Source organism: Diabrotica undecimpunctata, chromosome 7 (assembly GCF_040954645.1).
Source record: "Diabrotica undecimpunctata isolate CICGRU chromosome 7, icDiaUnde3, whole genome shotgun sequence".
Taxonomy (NCBI): Eukaryota; Metazoa; Arthropoda; class Insecta; order Coleoptera; family Chrysomelidae; genus Diabrotica; species Diabrotica undecimpunctata.
The window spans coordinates 51,563,648-51,576,651 of NC_092809.1; the positions used below are offsets into that span (position 1 = coordinate 51,563,648).

General features: G+C 32.7%; 2 protein-coding genes across 2 annotated transcripts in view; both read right to left on the bottom strand.

The window, feature by feature from the left end:
* The window catches only part of LOC140445339 (uncharacterized), a 212,583-nt gene that overhangs the window by 20,471 nt on the left and 179,108 nt on the right, over positions 1 to 13,004 (bottom strand). The window lies entirely within an intron of this gene.
* Positions 4,557 to 10,132, bottom strand: LOC140446731 (probable cytochrome P450 301a1, mitochondrial). Its single transcript, XM_072539322.1, has 2 exons — positions 8,778 to 10,132; positions 4,557 to 5,170 (listed from the first exon to the last, which is right to left on the bottom strand). Exons 1-2 carry the CDS (start codon positions 10,032 to 10,034, stop codon positions 4,706 to 4,708), a joined length of 1,722 nt encoding a protein of 573 aa, XP_072395423.1. The 5' UTR covers positions 10,035 to 10,132; the 3' UTR covers positions 4,557 to 4,705.

The window sequence follows — 13,004 nt, forward strand, 5'->3', positions numbered from 1 at the left end:
TTTGGTTCTGAAAAAAGCTTCTCGTCGATAACCACCTCTATTTTCTTTGGGCAGCAGACCTTAATTGACGACCTTTCCAATCCGCAGTAGTCGAGGGGCAATCATGCGTTTGTATTTATGACTTGAGAAAAAATTTCACAAAAACTGTCCTTGTGCGAGTTACAGAGACAGACGCACCACTTCCCCTTCTTCTTTGCGGCTCGAAAGCAGAGATATATTTCATCAAAACAAGATCTTGTTTCTCTTTACCCTCTGCCATGTAGACTGCTTGTCGATTAATTTTTATATCATCGTAGGATACCGCAGCACAACGAAGATTTTTTGAACTATGGGCACATGGGCTGGCCTTCTGTTTTAGAAACACTAAAATGAGGATCACTATCGTTGTACTTCGTAATTTTTGAACGCCCTCTCTCTTGTTTTGATGGATCGTCTTTTTTTAGATCCCACCGATAAATTAGCAACAGTATCGATCTCAAAATAACACGCAAAACACAGAAACAACGTTGACATACAACGAATTCATAACGTCCAATCTCATCGAACGGAAAAGTAATGATAATCTCATACAGCGTAGTTTTAGAACTAACGAATATTATATTTTGTTTCACGAATCAACATCTTATTCTATAGGATGCTTTTAAAACCAAACAAAAATAGTAGAGGGATAGTTCTGCAGGCCGGAGGATTTATGCAGTTTTGTAAAACAAAAACTAATTTTAATGGTTAGCTAAAGAAGGAGATGTTACGTTTTGTATAAAAAAAGAGTAAATTTTGTATAAAATGGTGTAAAGGTTTTTGAGTGAATTAATTAAGTTTTGGAAAAAACGTGATTGTTGGGCTCATTTTAAATGGGAAATATTAACTTTTAACACATGGATGGAGACATGGATTTATGCAGTATTGAAAAAAGCTCTTCAGGTGTGCTCTAAGCCTGCATGTCGACAACATATATTTGAGTTTATTGTAAATGCTTAAAAAACAAATACAAGCAGAGTACCAAGTAATAAAAGAAAAGAGTCAAAAAAAAACAAATATTCTACAGAATATCTATAAAAGTCCTCTAAGTGTTATTAAGATGAAAAATTCATGTTATTAAGATGAAAAATTCATTTTAAAAGCCATTTCGAGTAACAGAGGGTCTTAAACAGTGATTTTGCCTATTCCCTACTTTATTTAAAATTTAGGTATATTTATGAGGCATTACAAAAAAGGGGACAAAAAAATGTTCAGGTATGAGAATCAAAGTCGGCGATAGCTATCTGAAGACATTATTCTTCGCTGATGATCAAGTGATATTGATTAGCAAGCTTCTAAAACTACTTTCTTGTGGAATGTCTAATTTAAATATTAGAAACGTACTTTATACATAATATTTAATATTCAATCTGGAAAAAAGATATGGATTACATGCTAAGGAAACTAAAGATAAATATGAGTAGGCAGGAATAAAAATAATTGTAACCAAAAAGGCGTACTTACCAATAGGAGAAATCAAAGATTCAAAGTTGCAATTAAAATAAAACAAATAAGTAAAAGTGAAAAATATAATTATTTATAAGCAGTAATAAACCTTTCCCACGTTCATTCCGCTTCTTCAATATCTATCGCCCCCACAATTCTCTACTTCCCCTTGGCCCACTTTAGCGTTTAAGGGTGGGAGGGGTAGGGTTTATTTTTATTATTTATTTTTTTTTTTGGTAAGTTGTTTTACATAATTTATTTATTAACATTAGCACATTATAGTACAACATATCAAGAGTATGATCTGAAATTTTGGTACAAAAATATTAAAAATTAAGAATGCTAGATAAACTAGAGTATCTGTAGAAAAAAAACCAAAAAGATTTCGTTATTTTATGAATTGCAATATCCAGATATTGTTCATTTTATTATTTTTTTTAATTTAGAAAGAAAAACAGGCGATTTTTGTTTATTTTCGAAAATTTTTCGTCAAAATTTGACTAATTTGCGACGTTGCGACCTAGTAACTTATTTGTAAAAGAAGTGTGCAAAATTTGAGAAGGACCAATCAAGTAGTTTTTGAGATACAGTAAACACCAAATTATTCCGAGAAAAACGCGTTTATAAAAAAGCCATTTTTATACTAAACCAGTATCGTTCATTCTAGGTCCATATAACAACGTGCTTTTAGCTAAAATATCTAGAGCATATTTTTGCTCCTGCCATCAACGAACTCTGCCTTTTTTTGTTGCATCTGCAGCCTATTTATCTGGTCTAGTAATTCGATTGTTACCTGCCGCGAGTGCATAACTTTGAGAACTTGACACTGTACTTATTCCAATTTATATGTGAGGGCTCACTTGCCCCACTCTTTTATCTCATACACCAAGCTCCTTCACTTCACTCACTCACCTCACTCACATACCTCAATCACTACCTTCACTCACCCACCTCACTACTCACCTTAATCACTCACCTCTCACCTCTCACTCAACTCACTCCTAAATGCCTATAACTTCATCAATTTTACACCGATCACTCTGAAATTTTAAATGGATACTCTAAGTGAGTTGCATTATCGCATGAAAAAACAATAAAAAACATATCGCATTCACGATTTGTTTATCGAGTGCATTTATTGTATCTTTATACTTATTCAGTAAAGAAAATAAGAAAATATATCTTCATTTAGTTTATTAATTATCACAAGACATTAGAGATGATAAATATCATTAGGAGGGTGAAAGATGAGTACGGAATTTATATCAATATTGCAAAGACACCAAGTTGACAATAGAACTGATAAAAGAATATCTAAAAGTAGAAAGTAGAATACGGATACAAAATGAATTAACGGAAACAATAGATGTGAAAAAGGGACTACGCCAGGGACACGCTCTATCCCGCATCTTGTTCAACATCGTACTCGAGAAAATACTGAGGGACACAACAGTCAATACACGAGGAACAATCATTAATAAAAGCGTGCAAATACTAGCATTTGCAGATGATGTTGACATAATCGCAAGATCAAGAAGAGAAATGATGACATACAACCAAATAGAATGAGCTCCACAAAATAGTGGTCTTAAAATCAATCAGACCAAAACAAAATATATGCAGGTAAGTAAAAACGCAGAAATAAGGCAGCCACAAAATATAACAATAGGAGAATACAACATAGAGGGGGTACAAAACTTTATATACTTGGGATTCCTAGTCACGTCTGATAATAACGTTACGGAGGAAGTGAAGAGGCGAATATTTATTGCAAATAAATGTTATCATGGCTTAATTAGGCAACTAAGATCAGATAACGTCGCAAGAAAAATAAAATGCCAAATATATAAAACCCTAATAAGACCGGTACTCACATACGGCTCAGAAACCTGGACACTCACTAAAAGAGAGGAAACGTTGTTAGCCACCTTCGAAAGAAAAATCTTGCGACACATATTTAAGGGCACAAAAGAAAACGAATATGGCGAAGAAGATACAGCTGTGAACTATACAAAATATACCAGGATCCGGATATTATAACACTTATTAAAATAGGACGGCTGCGTTGGATAGGACATGTAGAAAGAATGGAAGAATGCGAAATACCTACCAAACAAAATATTCAAACAGATGCCAGTAGGAAAAAGAACAAGAGGAAGACCGAAGCTGAGATACTTAGAAAAAATAGAAAATGATATAACAACCTTAAAAATAAAAAACTGGAGAAAGAAAGCACGAAATAGATCAGAATGGAGAAGAATCCTGGAACAGGCCAAGACCCAAAAAGGGTTGTCGAGCCAGTGATGATGATTACCAAGTTGACAATAATCAGTAGACCACCCCATAAGGAAGCCCAATTGAAAATAAGTATTCGTGCCATATAATAGATTAAAAAATTTAAATACGGCGGAGCTACCTTAAACAGCAAAAACAAATACGATAAGACTAGCAATAGCTAAAAATTAGTTTGGCAAATTTAATAACCACGTCCTTCGGCATGAAGGTCTTGGGTCCGGTTCTTAAAATGCTATATATAGCCCATCCTGATGTATGAAAGTATTGTAATAATACCTGGATACTTAAAGTATGATGACTGAATCGTATGAAATATTTCTAAATATAAAGTCTTAAAATGCTGCTCAGAATTCTACGTAAACCACGCTACAAATGAAGAGGTCCTAAGAAGAACTAGTGCCCAAATAGAACAGCTAGATCTCCTTAAACAGCAAAAGGATTAATAGTTGGGTATTATTCTCATAAATGGCTAAAATAAAAGCTATTAACTGTCACCTTAAGAAGAAAATTGAAAGTCAAAGGGGACCTTTTCGAAATTGTGGTTTAAACACATAAAAACTACTGCTGCTTACGTGATATTAGCACAATAAACAGAAGAGCAGAGATATGCCCATGTGCATTTGAGAACCAGTATGTTACAAAATTAGAAGAAGTAAAAAAGAAATAAAAAAAAAAATATTGAAAATTGGAAAAATGAACAAAATAACTGCGGTCTTAAGAGTGATTAACAAGATGTATTTAAGATGGTCTATAAAACCTTTGAAATAGAAGATTGTTTTTCCATAAAAAATGATAGATTTTTCCAATAACATTTTTTATTCAATTTATAAAATATTACATGACGAATTCTAGAACACATTAATATTTTATACAAAAACTTTCTAATAATTATTAATGTCTGAACAAATAAGTTTTCCCAAAATAAATACGAACGAACAAAAAAAATCTAAACACGATTTATAAGTCTAAATTTAAGAGGTTTTGTTGGCGCTGCCATCAATTCGTTTGAGCTCTTGATGTCGCCGTAGTTATACTCAATTCTAAACATCTGGCAAACCTTCAACATCAAAGAAGCAACCCAATTCTCAGCCATTTCTTTGGCTAAACAATTCCTGGGTCCGTAACCAAATGGCATCGAAGCAAAAGTTTGATATTCGTTGCCGAATCCACCTTTTTCATCCTCAAACCATCTTTCAGGTTTAAATTTGGTAGCATCTTCGAAATATTCTTCACGCATATTGTTCATGTGAGTACCGTAGAGAATGTGAGTGCCTTTTGGAATGCGGTAGTGGTGACAGACGACATCGTTGCTGAGGACGCGGCTTATAATTGGAATTGGTGGTTCCAAACGTAGGGTTTCTTTAAGACAGGCTTGTAGGTATTTTAGTTGCTTTAGTTTTTCAACGGTTATCTAATAAACATAAAAAAGTTATTCAGTATCAAAAATATTAAAAAAGTAATTAATTAAAATAGTTGTATATTTTGAGTTAAACGTCCGTTTATCAAGTCATTGCTATTTAATGGTTATAATGCAATAATTTGTCATGAAATATAGAAAATATCAACGTTAATAAGAGCAAAGTATTATGGCAATCCAACTAAGCCAGCGTTGGTTGTGGGGTAAACTGAGTAGTTTTATATCCGATGCATCTGGTTCAAAGCCCGGAAAAAGAGGAGGAATATAGAGATAACCCCTTTCTAAGAAAGCAGAGTTCATCTGACCCAGATGACTCTGAAAGGGCAGCTGTAAAAAATACCATTAACAAAATGGTCAACGGCAGATTATACAACGTCAAAAGGCTTAAGAACCAGACAGTATACAACAGACAAATCACCAAAATCATGGCTACTGAGAGAAAGATTTTAAGGAGAATCATGAGCAAAAAACGTAATTATCCGTTAGCGTTAATACACTAAATAGCAAACATTCCTACTATCTATGATAGGATGCTAGATAGGATGACGAAAAGTACTCACCAAACTTCCTAAAACTAAAGTTCCTTTCCTGCCTGCTTAACTTCTAAATATAGTAGGCAACGAACTTCTGATGAGCACTGGAACATCCTTGAAACAATTCCACTAAAATATCGCAGGCAATAGCTTGAAATTGACAAAAATGTTGATCAAAGAGGCATCCCTAAATAAAAGAAATCTACAAAGAAAATAAAACCGGAGAAAAAAGACACGACACTAAAACACGACAGCTCGATTGAAGAGGTCAAAAAGAGCGACATAAAGTAGAAATGCTCTAGACACGTGCATAAAAAAGTAAATACAATATTAACGGACATGGAACAGTTTAAGAAATTGCTGAGCTAGATAAGGCAAGAAATTAAAGACATCCTGGGGAGTAAAATAGAAATTAAGGATATAAACAACCAACTGGAAGATATATAGCTGAAACTTAAGTAAGCAAAACAAAGTAAAAACAGAAAATTAAAAGAAAACAACAGAAAAAAGCGAACAAAATGGGAGAAAGATAACGAATAACTCAAAAAACATTAACATTCATGAAGAATAGATTGGAGAAGACCGACAAAGAAAAATACGCAATAAATTAATCATAACAGGAGGTGAGGAACATCTAGGTGATGAAGAGAGACTAAGAGAAGACATACAAAAAATGATGGAAAAAGAGATTAAACTAAAAATAGAATTTAAGAATGCGTTTAGGATAGGATACAAGAAATGTATAATGGAAACGAAGAGCTGGAAAGACAAACAGAAAATACTGCAAGAACTAGGTAAACTCAAATATACAAGAGATGGTATAGAAATAATAAATAAGAATGCAGGAAACCACATGGGGGGATATCGAAAAATCAAAAGGAAAATTATACAGTAATGTATGCAGGCGAACAAATACAGTAATATAGAAGAATGGCTTTATGATGACAGGAGAAAAGACACATATAAGTAGTTATAGAATTTAAACAAACCCGTAGGTGAAGAATATCATACATAAGTGTAAACAGCAAACCGAACAAGTTGTCGATAATAAACGAAGAAAGACTATGTAATTTAGTAGGGGCATTAAACATGGACATAAGTAGCACAAGATTTAAACACAAAGACATACACAAAATAACATGGATGAGACTAGGTAGTCTGTAGTGGAATCAAATAGACTATTTACTGATTAAAAAGACACACAAACACTCGGATCAATGACGTTAGTTCGGACATAAAGACTAAAATCGATTGGAACAATGCAAGTGTTTTTGGCTAGTGGTTAGTGATTACAAAATGCAAAATAAAAACGACAAAGATTGAAAGTCGAAAATTAGAGAAGATAAGACGAATATAAATTGAAAAAAAAAGAAGTAAAAAGAGAACTGGTAAAAGACAAAGAACAGTGCAAAAAATCAGGCAAGGAATAAACAAAGCAGCAGAGAAAGTGGTTACCAAATGCAAAATGAAAGAAGAAATAATTAAGTTGGCGATGAGTGCAAACAAGCAGTGGAAGAAAAGGACAAAGAAAAAAGATCAAAAACTATTTAAATCAAAGAAAAATAAAAAAGGTGAAGAAATTATGAACGAGATAGAGACAGAAAATAAAGGATACAATTCAAGACCATAGTACCAATACTTCTAGATAACCGAAAACGGACAGCTAATGTAGCTATATAAGCCGAAAAGGGGTAGAAGTATTTCGAAAAAATATTCGAAAAGAAAAAAGAAAAACAATAATGAACATAGAATAAGATAAAAAAGAAGAAAAATTAACCTGTACAGAAGTGTATAGGCACAAAAATATTTATAAACTAGTACAAAATATATGGAGTAAGGAAATAATGCCCGAAGAATAGAAGAAGGGAATTATAGTAACAATCACAAAACAAAAAGACCACAGAACCTGTAAAAATTACCAAGCAATTAATTCACTAAATGTAGCATATAAAATAATATATAATAGCATACTAAGAATATACAGAGAACAAAGCATAGGAGATTACCAGTACGGTTTCAGAAAAAGAAGATTACGCTAAAACAAGTGATGAGAAAACATAAGAGTACGAAGAAGAAACAGATATCCTTTTTCTAGACTTTAAACTAACGATTGGTAAACTAAACAGAAGAAAATAGATCCAATACTTGCAAGTGAGTAAAATACGAAATAAAAGATCCATAGAAATGACAACGCGAGGTTCCCAAAACAACAACAGACACTGGAAAACTAAGAACAGAAAATAAAAAATGGAGTAAGACAAGGAGATGTGCTTTTAACGGTACTATTTATTCTATCGCTAGACAGGATAAGAAAAAATTATCAAACGCAGGAACTATGCAGTACAAATAATAGAATATGCGAAAGATAGAACCATAGTAGCAGCAGATAAAAGGGAATTAAAGAAAACTTTCCAATAAACAGAACACAAAGCCAAACTAAAGGACTAGAAATAAATGAAAATAAAACAAAATACATAAAAGTAAGTAAGAAAAAGAAGACACAAATGAGAGAACTGACACGCACACAGCTTCAAAGAGGTTAAAACGTTGAAATATTTGGGAGTATCAGTCAACAGAACATGCGGGAAATAAAATATTCTATAGAAATAAAAAAATGTTTAGAGATAAGAAGATAAGCCAAAACACAAAAATGAAAATCCACAAAATGACCATAAGATCAATAGTAGTTTATGCTTTAGTCATTTACGTTACCAGCAAGAGAAGAATAGCAACTGAAAGTTTTTGAAAAGAAGATTATGAGAAAAATACTGGGATCAAAGGGGGAAAACACAGAGGATGTAAGACAATACATGAATTACGAAATGCAAGAATGTTTGGGTGAAGAAAAATTAGAGCAATAGAAGCACAGAGAATTACTCACATAACGGAATCTATACTACTTACTAGGTAAAATAATTAGATTCAGAATAATATACCAAAAAGCAGCATACATTTTTCATATAGCAAAAAATCTCCTTCACTAGGATGATAGTCAACGTTAAATATTTTTGGTATCATATCTAATTAAAAAAAAAAAGGAATAACAATAAAAGTATGTGCAAGCTTACCGGTCCTGAATGGCTCTTTATTTCTTGGTAGAGTTTAATCTGGCACCGAGGATTTCTAGCAAGATGATAAAAGAAGAAAGCTACAGAATGAACAGTCGCATTCGCTCCAATAAGGAACATATCTAGTAGTACAGTCATGACGTCCTCACCAATTATATTTTCCTTTAATAAAAGATGTTCAATAAAGCTCGGTTTTTCCAAGCCTTGATTTTTTGCTTTCTTGTCCTTTAAACTGTCTTTAGCTGCTTCAATATATTTTGATAGGACGCTGTCAATCATGTCGCAATTTTTAACAAGGCTTTTCCATGAAGGTGTCTCTATAAATTTCCAGAAGTGGAAACCATATTCTAGTCTCTTGATAGCGGCGGTAGCCCCAAATATCCCGTCCAAAAGCCTACCTGGATCAGAAGCAGGAACGACACCATACGGAATCAAAAATCCCAATTTTCGATTTAGAGCCACTGAACAAAGACATTCCAAGGTCCATTTATATATTTCAGTTTGAAAATTGGCCGGCATTTCTTCCTGTTTATTTCTAATAGAAATTATTCTTTGTAAAAAATCGGAATTAGTTTTATCAATGCTAGCTTGCTGTTCACTAACAATCGATTGCAACGGCACTTCTACAGATTTTCGTAGTTTTTCCCAATCCGGCCCGTGAGTAAGGAACGGTCCAGCTTGCTTATAATTTTTACATTGCAAGCGATACTGCTCTACGGAGTCTAAACAAGACCTGATTGGATAGGGGCCTTCAGTTTGGAAAACTGCACTAGCGTGCTCTGGTCTGCTTAGTAAGACAACATCACTACCAAATGCGCCGTGCAATCTGACAACTGGTCCATATACGTCAAAAAATTTTTTAAAGAATGGTGCGTTTCCACCCCAACTAAGTATTCCTCTAAAGAATTTTCCACCACTTAACAAATACTGTACAACTGTTACTGTCAGTTCGGTTCCCATAATTGGAATTAAACTCCAAAATTTTGATATCAGTCTTAAGCTGATAGGGCCGGGAATTTCATCAAAAGATATTGTATCGGTACTTACAGTTAATTTTTCAGGTTTCTGTGTTAAATACGGGTTTGCAATTATAGTATTTTCCTTAGGAGGTACCTTTCCTTTAACATCTGACGGTTGCGTTTTTGCTGTAAAAACTTCTTGAGGATTTCTATCACATTGTGCTGTAGATATAAAACTTACGTGACATTTATACAAATATGGAGCACGATGAATATTTCTGATATTTCGAATGAGCATTTTCGTTCAATTTTGTGATAAAATTATTAAATGCGACAGTTCAGAGCATTAAAACGAAAAATGTCATTTATTTCAAAGATTTCTAGATAAAATATTTCTTTGCACAAATAGAATTAGTCCAGTTCAATTTATATTCACTTAAATTTTTGACAACTGTCAAAATGTTCTTAAATTAATTAAAAAACGACATTTTGGGTTAATTTTAAAATTTTATTTATAATATATTTTATTTTATTTTTTTAATGTGGTTCGTTTTTTTATATTAATTTAAAATGGATAATGACATAAAAGTTACAAATAATAAAATTTGTATGACAGACGTCAAATTTTGTTTTTAAATTAGTTGACACTTTTTAATACTTTTAGCAAACGAACATACAAAGTAAATACAGTCGTATCCTTAAGAAATAATGTAATATTATTCCAAGGAAAATTAATATGATGTTGATAATCAAATTACGTTATTAATTATACATCATGCCGTCTTCTTACTTAATTGCTTCTTTCTTATTTTATTTCAAACTTTTAGGAACTGTTTTACATAGCTTATTATCATAATTTATCATTTAATAATACGTCAAATAGAAGGTGATATTTTTAGTTTTTATAATATCACATAAATTTTTTCCCATAGATAAATAATAAAGAGTAATTTGACGTTGTATGAACTAATGCCGCAGAAAATATGGTGTTCTGATGGCACGTGACGTATGTTTCAACTATAGATGAAGTAATAATAATCTAGATGTAGAATAATTAAAAAAAATTTAATTCGGCTGATTTTTAAGTTTAGTACGCGTGTTGTCCGCTAGGTGGACACAAATAAGGGGGCAAACAAGTATAAACATTGTTTGAAATTTCACTTGTTTTCCCTTTTAATTATGAAATTTTGTGTGGGTTGTTTTAAGTAAGATAATTTTCTGGCCGAAAAATAATAATTTTTACTTATACGAGTGAATTTTTAATATTGATATTACTTCCTCTCCTGTTACCAATTGTGCTGTTTGGTTGTGTGTTACCAATAATCTAAATAACAATATATACCTTTGCGTACAGCCTCTGGAACAACAATTTTCATACCTTCCATTAGACAATTTTCTCCAATAGAAAGGTGATTACGTTTACTATAATATGCTTTAAATTCACTGCCAACTTTATTTGGCCAACCCTGTTTTGACATCATCTATTACTTTCCTTAGTACTGGATCTTTACTGGACACCTTGGCAATGTCCTTATAACTAATTGGTATTGCTCTGAAGCTATTTTCCTGTGGCATGTTAATTTAATTACTATTTAAATGGGAATAAGCCACAATTAAAGGTTAAAGTAAGTTTATTGACGTTTCAATTTCCACTTCGGAAATCTTGTATTTTGAGAACCATTTCCGAAGTGGAAATTAAAACGTCAATAAACTTACTTTAACCGTTAATTGTGGCTTATTCCCATTTAAATAGTAATTAATTAATTAATAATTCATCTGTTGAGTTCTTCTTCTTCTTCTTCTTTTTATATAGACATGACTCTGTCTGTTTTTCAATGTGCCTCCAGTAAGTTGTCGTTCCATCGTTTTCGTGGTCTTCCTACTGATCATATTCCTATTGGGGAACCGTCTCTTGCCATTTTTACTACTCTATTTGTTGTCATTCGGCTAATATGATCGTTCTATTCTACTCTTCTATTTCTTACCCAGTTCTTGATGTTCTCCACCTTGTATCTACGTCGTATATCTGTACTTCTAGCTCTGTCCCACAGTGTCTTACCATCAATTTTTCCAAGTGTTTTCATCTCTGCTGTTTCTAACACCCTTTTTGTCGTCTCTGTGTCAGGTCTTGTTTCTGCCGCGTATGTCATTATTGGTCTGATGACTGTTTTGTATATTCTGCCTTTCGTTTCTTTCCCGATATTTTTATTTCTTTATATTGTTTCATTTAGGCAGCCTGCGGCTCTGTTTGATCTATTCACTTGATCTTCCACTTCAGTTTCGAGCTTTCCGTAGCTAGATAATGTGATGTCTAGATATTTAAACTCCATCACTTGTTCTATTATCTGACCTTCCAGCTCCAATTTAGATCTTAGTAAATTTGCTGTTGTAACCATGCATTTTGTCTTTTTTGGGGAAATTAACATGTTAAATTTTCTGGCGGTTATATTTAATTGATGAAGCATACATTGTAAATCATCTTCACTCAGAGAGTAGTATTGCGTCGTCTGCATAGCAGATTATTTTAAGTTATTTTCTCCCATTTGGTATCCTTTTTTAGTTCTTACTTTTTTATTATTTCATCCATAATCAGGTTGAACAAAAGAGGACTCAGGGAATCACCCTGTCGTTTCCCATTGCTAGCTGCAATAGGGTCGGTTAGTTCTTCTTCTATTTTTACTTTTATTGTGTTGTTTTGGTAGACATTCTCGATTGTTTTGATTATTCCTAGAGGTATCTCTATTCCGTACATTAAGTGGATAACGTCTTTTAATTTGACCCGGTCAAATGCCTTCTTAAGATCCACGAAACATAGATATGCCAGTTTGTTGTATTCTAATGATTTCTCTTGTACTTGCCTTATTATAAATAGAGCGTTGGTGCATGATCTTCTAAAAGTAAAGTTGTAAGCTACTAATATGACTAGTTTTGAAGGCAATCAGTGCTAATCTTAAAGTTGCATATTGAATGCTCTTTAGTTTTTTAAAGGCGTTTTGCCTGCAGCACCGTAACATATGCAACCGTAATCTAATTTACTTCTACCAAGTAATTTATGATGGATATTTTTTGTTTAACGGTCGTCACCTCAAGTATATTAGATATTATTTTAACAACGGGTAACCGGTTTTGGCATGCTTGTTGTAATTTATTAACAGGAAGATTTTAATTTAATATTTTATCTAAAAAAGTTATTTTCATTGATTGCAGTGTAGACAAATTATTTATTGTGAAATTAATTCTAAAGTGAGTGTTATTTTTATTAAAAATA

Bases quoted from the DNA above. Each gene is read 5' to 3' on its own strand.
- LOC140446731 (XM_072539322.1), bottom strand. From the start codon at position 10,034: ATGCTCATTCGAAATATCAGAAATATTCATCGTGCTCCATATTTGTAT. The intron at 5,171-8,777 runs GTAAGCTTGCAC...TATGTTTATTAG, and splicing joins TAAAGAGCCATTCAGGACCG to ATAACCGTTGAAAAACTAAA.